The sequence below is a fragment of the Strongylocentrotus purpuratus genome, unplaced genomic scaffold (assembly GCF_000002235.5).
Source record: "Strongylocentrotus purpuratus isolate Spur 01 unplaced genomic scaffold, Spur_5.0 spur5_scaffold_2, whole genome shotgun sequence".
Taxonomy (NCBI): domain Eukaryota; kingdom Metazoa; phylum Echinodermata; class Echinoidea; order Camarodonta; family Strongylocentrotidae; genus Strongylocentrotus; species Strongylocentrotus purpuratus.
The window spans coordinates 40,898,403-40,913,749 of record NW_022145605.1 but is presented as its reverse complement, the minus strand read 5'-3'; the positions used below and the strand labels follow the sequence as shown (position 1 = coordinate 40,913,749).

The 15,347-nt window shown below is 36.4% G+C and overlaps 2 protein-coding genes across 2 annotated transcripts in view; both read right to left on the bottom strand.

Moving 5' to 3' along the window:
* Nucleotides 1–949: 949 nt before the first annotated feature.
* Nucleotides 950–10,062, bottom strand: LOC100888005. Its single transcript, XM_003727612.3, has 7 exons — nucleotides 9,642–10,062; nucleotides 7,219–7,244; nucleotides 4,454–4,657; nucleotides 3,864–4,047; nucleotides 2,684–2,826; nucleotides 1,495–2,037; nucleotides 950–1,010 (listed from the first exon to the last, which is right to left on the bottom strand). Exons 1-7 carry the CDS (start codon nucleotides 9,685–9,687, stop codon nucleotides 972–974), a joined length of 1,185 nt encoding a protein of 394 aa, XP_003727660.1. The 5' UTR covers nucleotides 9,688–10,062; the 3' UTR covers nucleotides 950–971.
* A 2,537-nt stretch (nucleotides 10,063–12,599) lies between these two features.
* The window catches only part of LOC583423 (eIF-2-alpha kinase activator GCN1), a 53,145-nt gene continuing 50,397 nt past the window's right edge, over nucleotides 12,600–15,347 (bottom strand). The window contains exon 50 of the mRNA XM_030992460.1: nucleotides 12,600–15,006. Within this exon, the coding sequence (XP_030848320.1) occupies nucleotides 14,884–15,006 (123 nt within the window). The 3' untranslated portion in view covers nucleotides 12,600–14,883. The remainder of the gene's footprint in view (nucleotides 15,007–15,347) is intronic.

Sequence of the window (15,347 nt, the reverse complement as noted above, 5' to 3'; positions counted from 1 at the left end):
AATGGCTGTCCATAATTTTTAAGTCCAACTTAGAGTTAAGTTCTACTTAGGATCTTTGTGAAACACCCCCCAGGTCTCTTGGAGAGGACCTTAAGCTGTCGGTCCTCTGGTTGCTTACTATTTTTTCTTAGCAGTCAGGCAAAATAATGACCACTCATTTAATAACATAATATAATAATATTATAATATAATAATTCCCAACCATAACCCTGTATCGTTGATTTAATACATCCCAGAGCACTTGCCACCAAAGCAAATGTCCCAACAACACTGCAAAAATGACCATTTCAGAAAAAGTGTGCATAGAAGATGAGAAGCATATATTTGGCCACACAAGTTGTAAATCCACTCTTTAGTCAATCTTGATAATGAATTGCTTGAGCTACATCGATTGTAATAATAATAATAATAATAATTATAGGCATTTCTGTAGCGCCGTCTACCGGTATCTAGAAATTCTATTCCGAGGCGCATTTATTATTACCCCGGCTGTAGCCTAGCTGCCATTACAGCCCTCCAGTACTTTAAGGAATTCATTCCTGCCAGGTACCCATTTACATCACTTGGGTTGAGTGTGGCAAATGTAGATCAATGACTTGTAATATCAAGTGCAAACTTATGATCATCGTGCCAGTTCCCAGATTCTCTATGATGAATGATGTTCCCTCAACTTCTTCACGGCAAAATATTATTCATCACTGTGAGAGCTAAACGATGAATTCTATGAATAACTGTTCAGGCTCTACTGCTCTCTCGTATTGGGATAGATGATTGTCTGGCTGCATATGGTCTTTGAACGAAAATGAGTACATTGGTGTATCCCACAGGTACAGTGAAACCTGTCTGTAAAGACCACCAATGGAGCCAAGAAAAGTGATCTTTGTAGACAGGTGATCTCTATGAACAGGTGGTCACTAAAGCAGGTTTGACCGTATTACTCCTGTCTCTGTGTGTCATTGTCATCATATCCGTCATAAGATCACACATCTTGATTTTCGTCTACTCTCGACCTGGGAAAGGAAAGATGAGAAGGTCCAATTAGATTTCAATCGATAAACAACCATAACATCACATTCACTGAGGGCAGTGGTCATTACAGATAAATAATGTTGATTTAAAAGTTCAGATCGAAGACTGAGGTCTGACAGAGGGAGAGTACACAGCTAATTATGTAGAACACAATTATAAAAAAGACCATTGCAGTTGAATGTATATAGATTGAGAATTTAACGGCTAGAACCTAATTAAAAAAAGTCGTGGTTAGTGTTGGTCCGTTAATTGGTTTGTCATTTTCTTTGTGTTGCAATGACTTATATTAAGAGGAAGTCACTACTACTACTAGTGGTTAAAAATTGATATTTATGAAGATTGCTATTTGAGGTCTTGCTATATTAGCTCCAATATTGAAATCAGGAAAAACAAAACAACTTTTGCAGTAGAGACTTGATTAAAAGTGAGAAATGACATGCACTTTAAACTAACTGTTTTACTCACCAGGTTCTCATTGTCGATGCCTCTATCGAGTCTATGTTCCCAAGCTGTTGATGCCACAGAGAATCTTCTAGATGTCCCATGTTCTGGACATTTTGATGTCTCTACATTCTGTTCTGTCCTTGCTAGGTTAATACTTCCATTGCCTCGGTCAGACCCCAATCGTTCATTTCTCTTATGTGGGTTTGCCAATGTTGCTTCAAGACTTCGCATTGTCCTGTTCGGTTCAGTAAGTAACATGGATCCATTGGCGTTAATGTCTTTGGTCACGGAACAAGTATCCACACCGTTCGGTCGGAAATTCGTTCGACCCTTTTCTAGCTTTTCTGAAGATATGATACCCCTTTCGTCCTGTTCGCAGCACGTAGGTTTGTCCCTGAAGTCTGCGATGGAAGCGCTGATTCGACGTCTTCTGTGATTGCGGGCGCACGTGCACCTTGCTGGTTTGGTAGGCACGTCATGAGGTCTTGGAGGAAAAGATAATGGCTGTAGAGGTCCGGGTTTCGTTCTTGGTTTATTTGTTATGCCTTCTTTAGAATCTGATGGCTACAAAAGTAGAAGCAAATATATGTCTGAATAAGAATATCACACCAAAGCTCACTCGATATCTGCAAAATAAAGAGCTTGAACATTAACAGTAGTATCCATGGGGAGACGAGAGTTATGACAGAATACTTGTCCAAAGCATTTGTAACGTCAAGATGATCAATAAAAACTAAGATCAGGTAGAAATATTACCTTTACATTTGATTTATACATGTTCAAGATTTCCATTTTTCTCAGCAAATCTTAGAAACGTATTCTGAAGCAAACATACAAATGTATATATATATATATATCTAAAGCTGATACTCCCTAATGTGCCTTTTAAAGAGTCTTCTAAAGATGTTTAGAATAGATTCATGCACCAATTAACTACAGTCAAACCTGTCTATTAAGGCCACCCAAGGGAAAAAATGTGGCCACTGAAGAAAGGTGGCCTTTCTACAACATACATTTCTCAAGGGAGACGAAATGCATGACCGATAAAGACAGAGGCCTTTATTGAAGGGGTGGCTACTATTAAGAGTAAGACCTGTTTGTCTGTACTTTTTTTTAAATGCGAAATAAAAGCTGAATAGTACTTTTAATAACATTAAAAGGGTTTCCTTTCAACATCCAAATAAGTTCTCAAGTTCTCGCCCCGATTTACCTTCAGTGTGATAAGGAGATCAAATGGGAAGCCTTCAGGATCCTCTAGGCAATCTTGGAAGAAGAGTTGAGTTTGCGCCCTCTCACGTTTGCGTAACCCTCCATCTAGGTAGGCCGCAAAGATTAGACCGTTGATACTACTTTCTATGAAAATAATAAACAGGAATGATAATCACTAGTACTTCATAGAAGATTTTTTCTTGTTTTGACACGTCCTCACTCTCGCGTCGCCCCATCATCTCTGTTTTCTTTCTCCTTCGTCTTCTCTTTATATCCAGATGTTTACATATCATTTTCATGTGATTTTGTCCATGATTTTATCCATCTTCACTCTTTTAGAAGAAAAAAAAAAAAAAAATCTTCAAAATTTGAAAAAGACATTTCACATTTCTTCCCCATTAAACATTATGTTTACATCTGTACCTGACACAAACACCGCAATCAAAACATAAACAATTGTCCCCAAGAACAATAAATGAGAGAACCAGCGTAAACATCAAGCTGACATTACCCCACACCAATCACCCCAAGAAAAGAGCAAGGTAATTAAACAACCGAAGCTGTGACATCATAAATAGATTTCCTATATAATATAAACTCAGTGTTATATTGCTCTGGCTCGTATTGTTATGAACCAGAGGAAATCTATTTATTCAGATGGTCATATCTCAGCTTATACTTAAAGGTAAAGACCAGTATTGGCAACGCCCCAATTTCAAAAAATGAAATGGAAGCTCTCATTACCAATCATGTGAAAGAATATGTTTTGACTAATACATGATGATAAAAAATTTGCCGGGAAACCGCCTACTAATTCATATATTTGGTAAATTTATTTCTCTCATGGTCTGGTGAGAGAGATAGGGTAGTCCCATATACATCTTTCTGTGTATAGTGCTTGTAACTTTACGAAGAATGGGCCAAATTTCTTATCATTTTGATGATTCCAGAACCTTGCAGATGCTAGATGCTAGATGATCAACCTTTTCTGATCGATTCCACAACGTTTCTTTCACAATGCAATCGCATGACCATTACTGGTCTTTACCTTTAACCTATTCAATTGGTTTTTCGACATTTGGTCATTATGTTTGATGTTCTTTCGGAAAATGAAGAACAAATAGAGAAATTCCAAAAATATATATTTTTTTGATGACGTCACACTTCACCACAATATTCACCTGTCTTGTGCCCCTTGCTCGGCGGACAATCTGGGCGCCTCATGTCAAAGGTTACGTTTCCACCGGAGAGTGTCCGACTATAGGTGAGAGCATAGACCTGGTCTACGACTAGACCAGACTGGGTCAGATCTAGAAACCAACTGATAGACCCACTAGAGTGTCTGGGTTTCCGAGTTAAATAGGTCTGGAGTGGAGGATGCAAATGGTTGAACCTTTTAATAAAATACGGCAGGCGACAATGATAGCTTATACAAAATAAATACGATGATATTTTCATATAGTAGCGATGGAATGAAAATCATTCAGGAAAATACCCTTGCAAAAATAACATTTTGTAAGTTAAATATGTCATATAAATGTCGCCATGACGCTATACTTACTACATTTTTTTATAATTTTGGTCATCAACGTGCCCCCCCCCCCCAACGTAGCTACGCCATTACCCACTAATAACTTGTAAAACCTCGCTCATAAATTTGTTTTGCGCAGTTGCCATTTATTTCCACGTGAAGAAATTAAAAAAAAACGGGGTTTATAAACCGCTTCATTTCTGAGCAAGCCTTTTATATCCTCTCACCCAGACCTCTTACCCATTCTCCTATTTGAGGCCCTTTGATGGCGTGGTAGCGTTGCATATTGACGACATTGAAAGCTCCTTCTTTCCACCCCTTCAAGGCGGGTTCTCTCTGGGCATATCGGTAGTAAGCATCTTCTCTAGCGCTGTACCTGAGGTGGAAGAGCCCTGCCCTCCTCTCCTCTTCAGAGAGCACGAAGATGTTGCCTGGAGTCTCGACCTGTTTACACAATGATGATGATTAATACGGTGATGATGATAATAATAGACCATACTTATAAAGCGCATATCATAAATATATCCATATGCGCTGTGATAGAGAGAATGTTGTTGTTGGCAATAGTTTAATGGCGTTCATTCAGTATTGAATATATACGCCATATCTTCAGTTTTATAAGAAAATCAGTTACACATGTATACATAAGAAAACTGAGAATAAAGATTTGTAATGACATAATAAATTAGTCAGTGACGCATTTTATTAGGAGTCTCTGGATGGTTTGCAACTTGGTGTTTCTGCTTGGAGAGAAGGAAAGAACAGGGCCCCATTTCACAAAACTTGTCATCAGTGACAAAATAATGACGGTTTTTGTTATAAGCTAGGGAAATCCTTGCTTCTGATTGGTTATCAGCAGATTTGTCACTGCATTTTGGCATTTGTCATTGAAAAAAGGCTTTGTGAAACGGGTCCCAGGACAAATGATGCTGAAGAAAAGGGGGAGGGTGGGGGGGGGGCAGAACTATTAGGTCTCCATCATGTATAAGTTACCTGTAGCAACGGATTTCAGCTTGGTTACATAAAGTGTGTGTCGTGATCTATATTTCCATAATTTAATCAAATGAGATGAAAACCCTAAATTTTACCACTATTTTAATGATATCCTTCTTTCTCTCTTTCGCTCTGTATCTCTCAGTTTTCTATATTCTCTTGACGTCATCCCTGATATGTTTGTTTTATTTCTTTACTCCCATCTCTCTCTCTCTCTCTCTCTCTCTCTCTCTTTCTCTCTACATCAGTGGATCCATATTACATGTGGCAATGTTTATGGAGGTAAATGATTTCATCATATACCTTACCTCTTATCATAATAAAACAGTGGAGTTCGGAATTATTTAATCGATAAATCTGCGTCCATATGCCCTCCCGTCTAGAAATGTTATAGGTCAATCTACATGTAGATTGGTATATTAGCGATGATTATATATCTGTATATTGCTTAGTAGTTGGTTTAACTGTGTGTACTGCACTGAGAAACAACAACTTATGCATTAAGAACAGAGCCATCAGGGATAGTAGTAGTCCATAAGCTTGTTTACAATTCCGTATTTTCAACATGTCCTTTTAACGTTTACATGATTTTACTGTGGAAATCATCAAATTCTGACAATAGTATATTTTAAAGGTTTTGATTTGTTTGCTAATGATTTAGTACATTTAAATGGTTTGCTTACGATTTTTTTAAAATATCAAACAGTTGTATATTCAAACGTAGTTCGTGAACTGGGCTGTATCAATGGCGACACAAGAAATATGATCTAAATTTGCACTCCGACCGTTATAACGGCGTCACGTGGATATAAGTGCGAAACTGGACTTTTAAAGGTTCAATCGATTCCCACCATGCCTCTACACTGGAAACTGATATTTTACACCCTAGATTCCAGGGTTTCAAATATTGCACCTCTAACAGGAAATAGGCCAACCAACTGAACCCTAACAGGGTTAGTGTGCACCCAAGGCCATTAAGGGGGATGCTACCATTGTATCGCTTCATGCAGGGTGTGAATTTGAACCTTTGTTTCCTAGTGTTCAGTATGACATCATCACCGCATTGTTGTCATAACAATGACGTTTCATGGATCCTAGCGTTGAGGGATAATTGGTACCATGGGGCGGAGTGGAGGGGGGGGGGGCGACTGGTCTTATTCGGTGAAGGAATTGCGAAAACAAAGTAATCGATTGGTGTCGAAGGGAGTCCAGTCGTTTTCTCTTCTTTTGTTACGATGTTTCCCCTCTCACTTTCTTTCTCGCTTTCGATCTTTATCTATTTTGTATGGTTTCATTCACGGGGGAGGACACGTGCCCCGTTAGCTACGCCACTAATTATTGTCACTACGTGGTCTCACCAGGTAACAATACATGACAGGATCACTATTCGACGGGATAATATAGTTGGTAAACAAATAGCTGTAGTGAATATACTTCACCGCACGTACCGTTGACATTGACAACAATTGTATTGATTTCTGATTGCAATCTCTTTCCCATCATCATGATACATGTATTGAACGTATTGTATTTCTCAATTCGATGGGAATTAATTACATTTGCAATAAACTCATAGACCGACTCATTTATTTATATACTATTCATACTAATGATTTCACTCGAATATACAATCAAGGGCTCATTTTCTCGATCTGTTAATATCTTTCAAATTCAAAACAAAGTCAATTTAGTGTTTGGGGAAACTAATAAAAGCGAGACGTAGAGGGGATAAAATGTTTATTTTTTAGAAGATTCTCTTTTCAATCAATTGTGGTACCTGGGCAACGGAGTTTCGTTAATATATAATATGGCTTGGATTCTAAAGCTAACAATCCTAAATCGATTTGGGTGGACTTAGCTAGATAACACCCTGATAATCATTTCATTGCACTTTAAAGTTTCTCTTTATTATGTCAAATCATTTTGCTCTGAGACATTTCACCTTGCATAGGTTTATTATTTAATATTGTTTAATATTTTGAGAAGACGGGAAATCTGCAGATCATACATACCTCATCTGCCAATTCCTTTGGTAATCCTGAAAAAATGGAACAAAGAAAATAAAATGGATGCTTATGGTATACAAGAAAATAACACAAACGAGACACTGACTTTCAATAGGAGGCTATAAAAACTGTCAAAAGATGCTGGAAAAGAATATTACTTTAATTTATGGAGGAAATATGATTAAGATATCATCTTACATCGGGCTTGGAGCATAACCATGACGATATACTTCCATCAAAGAGGAAAACTACGGTATCACTTCATGATTTATTAATAACGCTGATCAATTTATGAGTAAATATGCCAAGTACACTGTATAGTAGGGCAAGTACTGGCTCCACTAGAGCAATCAATTACCACTTCTTGGATCGCTGGATAATTGACACTTGTAAATGGACCAGAAATGGACAGGAAGTAGGACGTTTCAAGGACCAGGTATACAAATATGAATTCATTAAAATTAAATACCACTGCGTTCGTCACTTTCGTTACATAATTAGATAATTGAATGAAGCCATTACAGCGAAAAGGTTCGAAGAGATGATAGTACGTCCTTCACGCTGGATCAACTGAATAAAAAAAAATCAGTCAGGGTTATTTTAATTGGTCTGCGTTACGCGTCGTTTTGCCATGAAAAATAAACTAATCTACTTTATAATAATGGACATTAATACAGCGTTCATGATGTCAATCGTAAAAAGTCATGATATCTCTTTGTTTACGTTGAAAAACACATTTAAATGAAATTGAACTTATTTGGATTTTAATCACAAATACTAAGAAATTACAATATTGACGGTATTTTCTTTTGCCGGGATTTCACTACATATCATTTTACAATGTTATAATGTACATGTACCATCAATGGTATGCTCATTTGTGAAACTACATTGTATTTTGAAATTAAAATTAATTCGGTATATAATTATTTAGATTTAAAAAGAGAGAAAATGCACTTTAGATTTATATACTGTAAAAGATTTTGATTATATGTATTTTTATTTGCGACACTATAAAGTAAAACAAGTAAAGTAAAGTAAAGACAATATTATTTCAGGTTGCGAGGGCAGTTAATCTACGATCCCCCAAGTAAAACAATGATTAAGACAATATTATTTCAGGTTGCGAGGGCAGTTAATCTACGATCCCCCCCCCAAAAAAAAAAAAAAATAAAGATCATTTGAAATGAGCTTATATGCGTCGAAGTATATCAGCTGCATTAAATGTTTTGCATTTATTAATTGTTTATTTATAACATTATGATTTATCTTTTGTGACGCATATTTTTTTATTTATTTCAAGGTACATAATTATACTATCTTTGTTAACAAAACAAAACAAAACAAAATTAATTTCCATAATAATGTTCGTCAAGAATCAACAACTACAATACATTACTGGTTATAATTAGTCATATGAGTGAGTTCAGCCCCCCGCCCTTCCCTTTGTATAGATTTTAATACTGATATTATTGATCATATCGTAATATGATTCATTTGCTTCGGACAGAGCGAAATGCAAGGACAAATATTCTTCATTTATACACAATAGCTAGATGACCATGAGTGTAATGAAAGAACTGTGTCTGACTATAGCTAGGCCTATTCATCCCCGGAATATCAGAGAATGAAACCATGATGGAGATTAGTTGATACTAAACGGAACATAACGCCATGGCAACGAATTTTGATGTTGGTGTAGGTAGTGGTGATGTTGATGGTGGTGGTGGTAGTGGTGATGTTGATGGTGGTAGTGGTAATGGTGGTGGTGGTGGAAGTAGTGATGGTGACTGTGATGGTGGTAATGATTTAGATGGTGGTGCCAGGTGGTGAAGGTGATGACGATTATGGTGGTGGTAGTGGTGGTAGGGTCGTGGTGGTAGGGGGTTCTTAATGGTGTTGGTGGTGATGTTGATGTTGGAGTCATAGGTGGTGGTTGTCGTAGAAGTAGATGGAACGGTAATGATGTCAAGAATATGTCACAAGTAGAAGCAGACACTTAAGGCTAATCTGAAGATTATGATTGAATATATATTTGTAATTGTGCTATTCATATAACACTGTTTGCTTTCATTTCTATTCACAATCGTCTATAATAAACGGCTATAATTATAGCAGCTGATGTAATGGTGGCACCGTGGCAGAGGTGATAATCAATCGTGTGTAATCATCAAAGTCTCAAAGAGTAAAACGTTTACATGACCTTTCTAGTTCTGCCTACTCTAGGATACTTACGTCTATAATCTATCTACCTTTAGAACATAATTATATTATCTTCCCTTCCATAAAGCGCATTCAAACGCAATTTAACCGCACGCACTTGACATGACGATTTATTCGGCAATATCACTTGAAGTTTGGGAGTCTTTCGCCGATGGTAGTCCAATAATCTACGATTAGAAAACAAATATTGTAACAATAATACTCACGTTTACTCCTCGTTGATATATCGGTATTTCCACTTAATTCATCCATGGCGATAAACTATTAAAAGATATCCAGCGTCTAGTATTAAAAGCAACGTCCTGCGATACCATAATTGACAGTGCTACCGAAATGAAGACGGATTGGGAAATGATGTTTTGGTACGTTTTGCTGCGCGGCCAGCCAGGAAACCGTACACATATTATCTACGGCTGGCAGTCCTTTAAATAGTCATATCCTGCAAGCGATGATAATGAATAACAAGATCGTTCATTGTTCTGGATAATCAAAAGAGAAATCGATAAGGTACAATACATGCGATGCGTTGATTAAAAATCCCTGATAAGCAATGGCTCTGAAGATGATGGATACCATTATATGCTTCGACGGTATAATGCTTCGTTCTCGATTATTGTTCGTCATTGTTGCGATGGGGTGGCGAATAGTTCCCTTAGAAACAACATATATAGGGTCTCATCCGGGAAACATGTCATCCCTATATCAAAAACTATTACTTCGTGGGGGGGGGGGGGGGGGTAAGAAAAGTTCGCGATAACCTAGTTTGAAATCAACAAAAAATTAATACGTCGTCTTGCATTGTGGTGGGCAATAAATAAAATCGTATACATGCATATACAATGATATCCGTATAGTACGGAAGCGTTAAAGTGCCATTCTACTTGACGACATGACGAGATATTTCATCTTGTCAAGTCGACTTAATATCCACATAATATCCACATGAACTTTTTGTGAAGTCGACTTGGCAAGATAATTTATTTCGCCATGTCGACATTACTTTTTGGGTAGTCGACTTGGTAAGATAATATATGTCGCCATGACGACATGTATGTTTTAGAAGTCGACTTGGTAAGATAACTTATGTCGCCATGACGACATGAACTTTTTGTGAAGTCGTCTTGGCAAGATAATTTATTTCGCCATGTCGACTAATAAAAGTTGATAAGTCGACATGGTAGGTTAAATATCTTTACATGTCGACATGATATGGATATTAAGTCGACTTGACAAGATGAAATATCTCGTCATGTCGTCAAGTAGAATGGCACTTTAACGCTTCCGTAGTATAGATATTGTCGACTGCGCTTATTATCTATTCGACCATATAAGATGAAGGCTAATCATAACATCATGGAAAGAGTAATGGTTAGAGAGCTCCAGGGGTGAAGGGGACACGTACCCAAAAGCTTATTAAGATTTAAACTAAAATTATGCATACGATGCACGGTATAGGGACTGCAGCCCCCCCCCCCCCCCCCCCCCCCCCCCCCACCCTAATACCTGTAGCATGACATGACATGAGAGAGAATGAAAGGAGAGAGAAGAGGGGGGGGGGGAGAGAAAGAGAGAGAGAGAGAGAGAGAGAGAGAGAGAGAGAGAGAGAGAGAGAGAGAGAGAGAGAGAGAGAGAGAGAGAGAGAGAGAGAGAGAGATAGAAAGAGAAAAAACAGAGAGATAGAGAGAGACAGACAGACACAGAAAGAGAGGGAGAGAGAGACAAAATACAGAGAGAGAGAGAGAGTGAGAGAGAGAGAGAGAGAGAGAGAGAAGAGAATACACAGAGAGAGAGGGAGAGAGAGAGAGAAAATACAGAGAGACAGAGACAGAGTTGGAGAGAGAGAGAGAGAGGGAGGATGAATTAGGATCCCAAGTTTAACAATTATGTTGCTGATAATAATTGCAAATAGTAAAAAAAATTGTAACTGATCTTTTCTTTTGTATTATTTGTTTAATACGAAATCGAGGTCATCGCCCAAGTAACTAATGAGTATATAAATAATTAAAAAATAATTCAGTAATGGGTATAGAACGCTGAATACACAAAAGCCTATTCTATTTTTTTTCTCTTCGATGTCAGACCTTATAGGCCAAGATATCACCCTTTCATGCTTTTTTGTTTCCTTTCGTGAATAATAAATTATTAATGCTATCGGGATACGGCACATATATCACTTTCCATTCGTTCGAATTTGTCAGACTTTTAATCTATAGACTACCAACCATTCTTATGTAGATGTTGCAATAATCAATTTTCTCTCGCTCTAATTGCCGCCCTCTACCTCTCTTCTAATTGCTTCTCTACATCTTCCTCTCTTTACAAATATCTATTTATCGTTATCTCTACCCCGCACTCTTCCCTCCTCCTTTTTAGTACTCTCTCTTTCTTCCTCCCTCACTCCCTCCCCCCTGTCTCTCTCTTTTCCCCTCTCCCCCTTTTCTCTCTCTCTCTCTTTCGAAGTGCATTTACGAAGTGCTCAAAAACAAAGATGGCTGCAATTAATATTCTACATTTTTGAAGGAAAAAAAAAAGGGGGGGGGGGAATAAAGGGGGAAAAAAAATCAAATCAATTTTCAAAAAATCGCTTTAAAAATGGCTTATCCAGACCAAGGCCTCAAGATGGGCAAAACGCATCGTCTTAGTGTGATCCCTTTATATTAGTTTAATTAGGAAATTAGGTTTTGAGGGACCCGTTTTCTTATTTTTTTTTTCTTTAATTAAAACAAAACATATTGGGGGGGGGGGGGGGTGGGGGGAGGGGTGGTAGGGGGATTTCGTCAAGATGGCATATTTTGGAAATGTGACATATCGAAAAGGCTATTCGTCATATTGTTGGGAATACAACAAGCAATTTTTTCTCTCTCTTCTTGGAGGAGTTTAGACATATAAACTACGTAAATCTTTGCATTAACATGATCCTTTAAATATTTCTTATAACCATCTATTGAGAGCAAGAAAGGCGTTTACTCATCTCATCTCAGACAGTATAATACCAGGCTTGCTCTCAAGTTTAACTCACACTACCAAGTTTTTTCTATGTTTATGTTGCATGCATTATAATGGAAAGCAATTTTATGTTTTACACATAATTAATCTTGAATGATGAATCTGATTTCAAAAACAGAATATTCTCATGTACACAATACAAAGCAGACAAAAGAATCTTCAAATGTAATATCTATCATGATTTTAATCACATGACTTCAGTGTACCAATCACGATACACAAACGTAAATGGGAAGAAACTTTCTCACGTTTTGATACACATATACTGTACTCTTTGAAATATTACTTGTATAATAAACACAGGCAATGTACATAAAGCATAATTGGCCAAACTCTGAACCCAATGATCATGTGCAGTGGTCATGCTATTGTCCAATTCTTTCTCAAAGTGTGCATTTATTTCAATATTTATAAAGCCGGTGTGTGAGAGAATACACCTAATAAGCTATATACGGTATATATCATATTCAAATGACAACATTTCCAAATTATATGTGTAAATTGTGTGTGATTAGCAACATGTATTTATACTGAGTGAATGGATACTAAATTAACAAGTGCACTAACTAATTATCTTGCAATAGAATATGAAAGAAGAATTGACTAGTCTTGGGTCCTGTAACATAAAAAGCAACTTAAAATCAATCCTAAATGTATCTCCAATCTTGCTGAAATTAATCATATCTTACCATCCATAGTATCTATTTGTAACATAAAACAAACTGTTTGTTACTGATTATTCTAAATTGAATGATATGCATTTCATCTGAAGGAGATACAGTTAATTTTAAGTTTTTATGTCACAGGGATCCACAAGCTATAATAATTATGAATCTACAATGTATGAGAGTTTAACAACAAATTTTATTTAAGGAACGGTGTACATGAAACGATTCTTGCAAAATTTGGTCAGATTTAATTTGTTGAGACTTTTTGAACATCTTTGTTTTCAGAAAAAGAGAAGTTTTTTTCAGAAAAGAAAAGCTTTATGGGCTTTGAATGTGTGTTATGACAACTCCAAGTATAGATCAAATTTTATTATTTTAACTTTCATGATAAAATTTTGCCCTGATAAACTCAAAACAAAGAATTGTCAGTTTTACAAATGAAAATTGTTTGGATTTAACAAACAACATTTCAGTATTTCAAATTCAACTTGTCTTTATATCTTTAATAGATTTGAATGGTTTTAAAAGTTTGCTTTGTTTATGCTTTGGGATAAAAATATTAAAACAATATTATCAAAAGGCACAAACAAAAATACATTCCAAAGCACATTATTTTGTGTATGATTCCTAGAGATGTCCAACATACGCAATATTTCACATCCATTCTGAAATATTTTTATAGAATCAATTCCATTCTTTGTACATGAAAAAGAAGATCAAATATTCAAAAAGTTCAAAACGCAAGTTCTCGAAAATTCCCTCAAACATGAGCTCATGATAATAACTTATTGATTCTGTTTTTGAAAAGGAACAGATATAAGAATATACCAATATGTTCATGTTAACGACTGCACAAAACAACTTTCGATGTAACATTATTAATCAGACAGAGAAGTCAACAAATGTTGAACTTTCAAAGACAATATGTATGAGAATAAAGACAAAAAAGAAAAATCTTGTACCAAATATCCCAAACTTGCTCGTCTTTCGTCGAATAAGATTTCATGGTTCTTTAAATCAAATTTTAAATTTTTGATGGGATATGACAGTAACTCTGTTTACACATAAATACCATTCTCAGACCAGACCAGGCTGTATTTAGTTTGTACAGATCTCATCCAAAAAGAATTCCTGAGAAAACTGCTTCCCCAGAGAACATGAGTATCAGTGTACAATGTCATTTTATAATATCAAATTTACAGGTTTCTTTTGAATGTTTTCTTCTTCAAACTTTGAGATGAAACACTTTCAGAAGTTGATGCTAACTAGAAGAAAGTTTAACTCCCTTAAACACACATAAAAAAGGCTTTTGCAACAAAGTTGACACTTAAGTTGGTGAATTAAATTGTATTGTAAAAATATGGATTTTAAGGAAAGAAGTATGAATAGCCATGTGTTAAACATTCTCAAAGAAATTTTATTTTCAATTTTAAAACAATGATTTCTTACTAAACCCTGATCGCTTTTACATGCCAGGTTTTCCCTGTCTGTTGTTCAATCCTAATTGGTACAACATTTAGCAGATCATTGGCAACTAAAATGCCAACTTCCAATATGGTGGGTCATTCTCAAAACCCTACTCTTTAAGAGCACTGTCGAGATGAAAAACAACTTTCAATAGTTCCTTATCACTATCGGTACAATAATCAAAATCTTATAATAAAATCCATCACAGTGATATGATATTGACTATGGAAACCAAAATGTTCCTCTGTCATGATAAGGGAAACTAACTACCTTTTGGATAAAATAAAGACTACACTCTTGGATGGTTTTAGCGCAGGACCGTCTCGTCAAATTCAAAGTTTGGTACATTCTGTGACGCAACCTTCCGTAGTCTCTTGAGGCAGTCGTTGAGATTGGAAGCCGGGACTGAGTCCAGGGATTTCAGCACCTCCTGTTAGACATAATGATAAAGGTTATACACAATTATAAGGTTGATGCATGGAAAATATTTAAAGCCCCTCTGCACTAGTTTGGCATGTAGGGATTAGACCTCCCTGCAAGGGCACTAGCAGGTGGTTATCTCATCAAATCAGCTCTCAATTAACATAAGAAAAATGGCATTATAGGGGATCAACGGGTTTGCTTAGGCATTGTTGGCTGTATAGAGGGCGCAAGTAGCTATAAGTAGTGCAGTGGGGCTTTAATAGGAAACATCTTATAAAATGCACTCTTTGTTAAAACACTTAAGAATCAAATACTGTTTTGATAATATCCTGGGTTTATATATGGCTT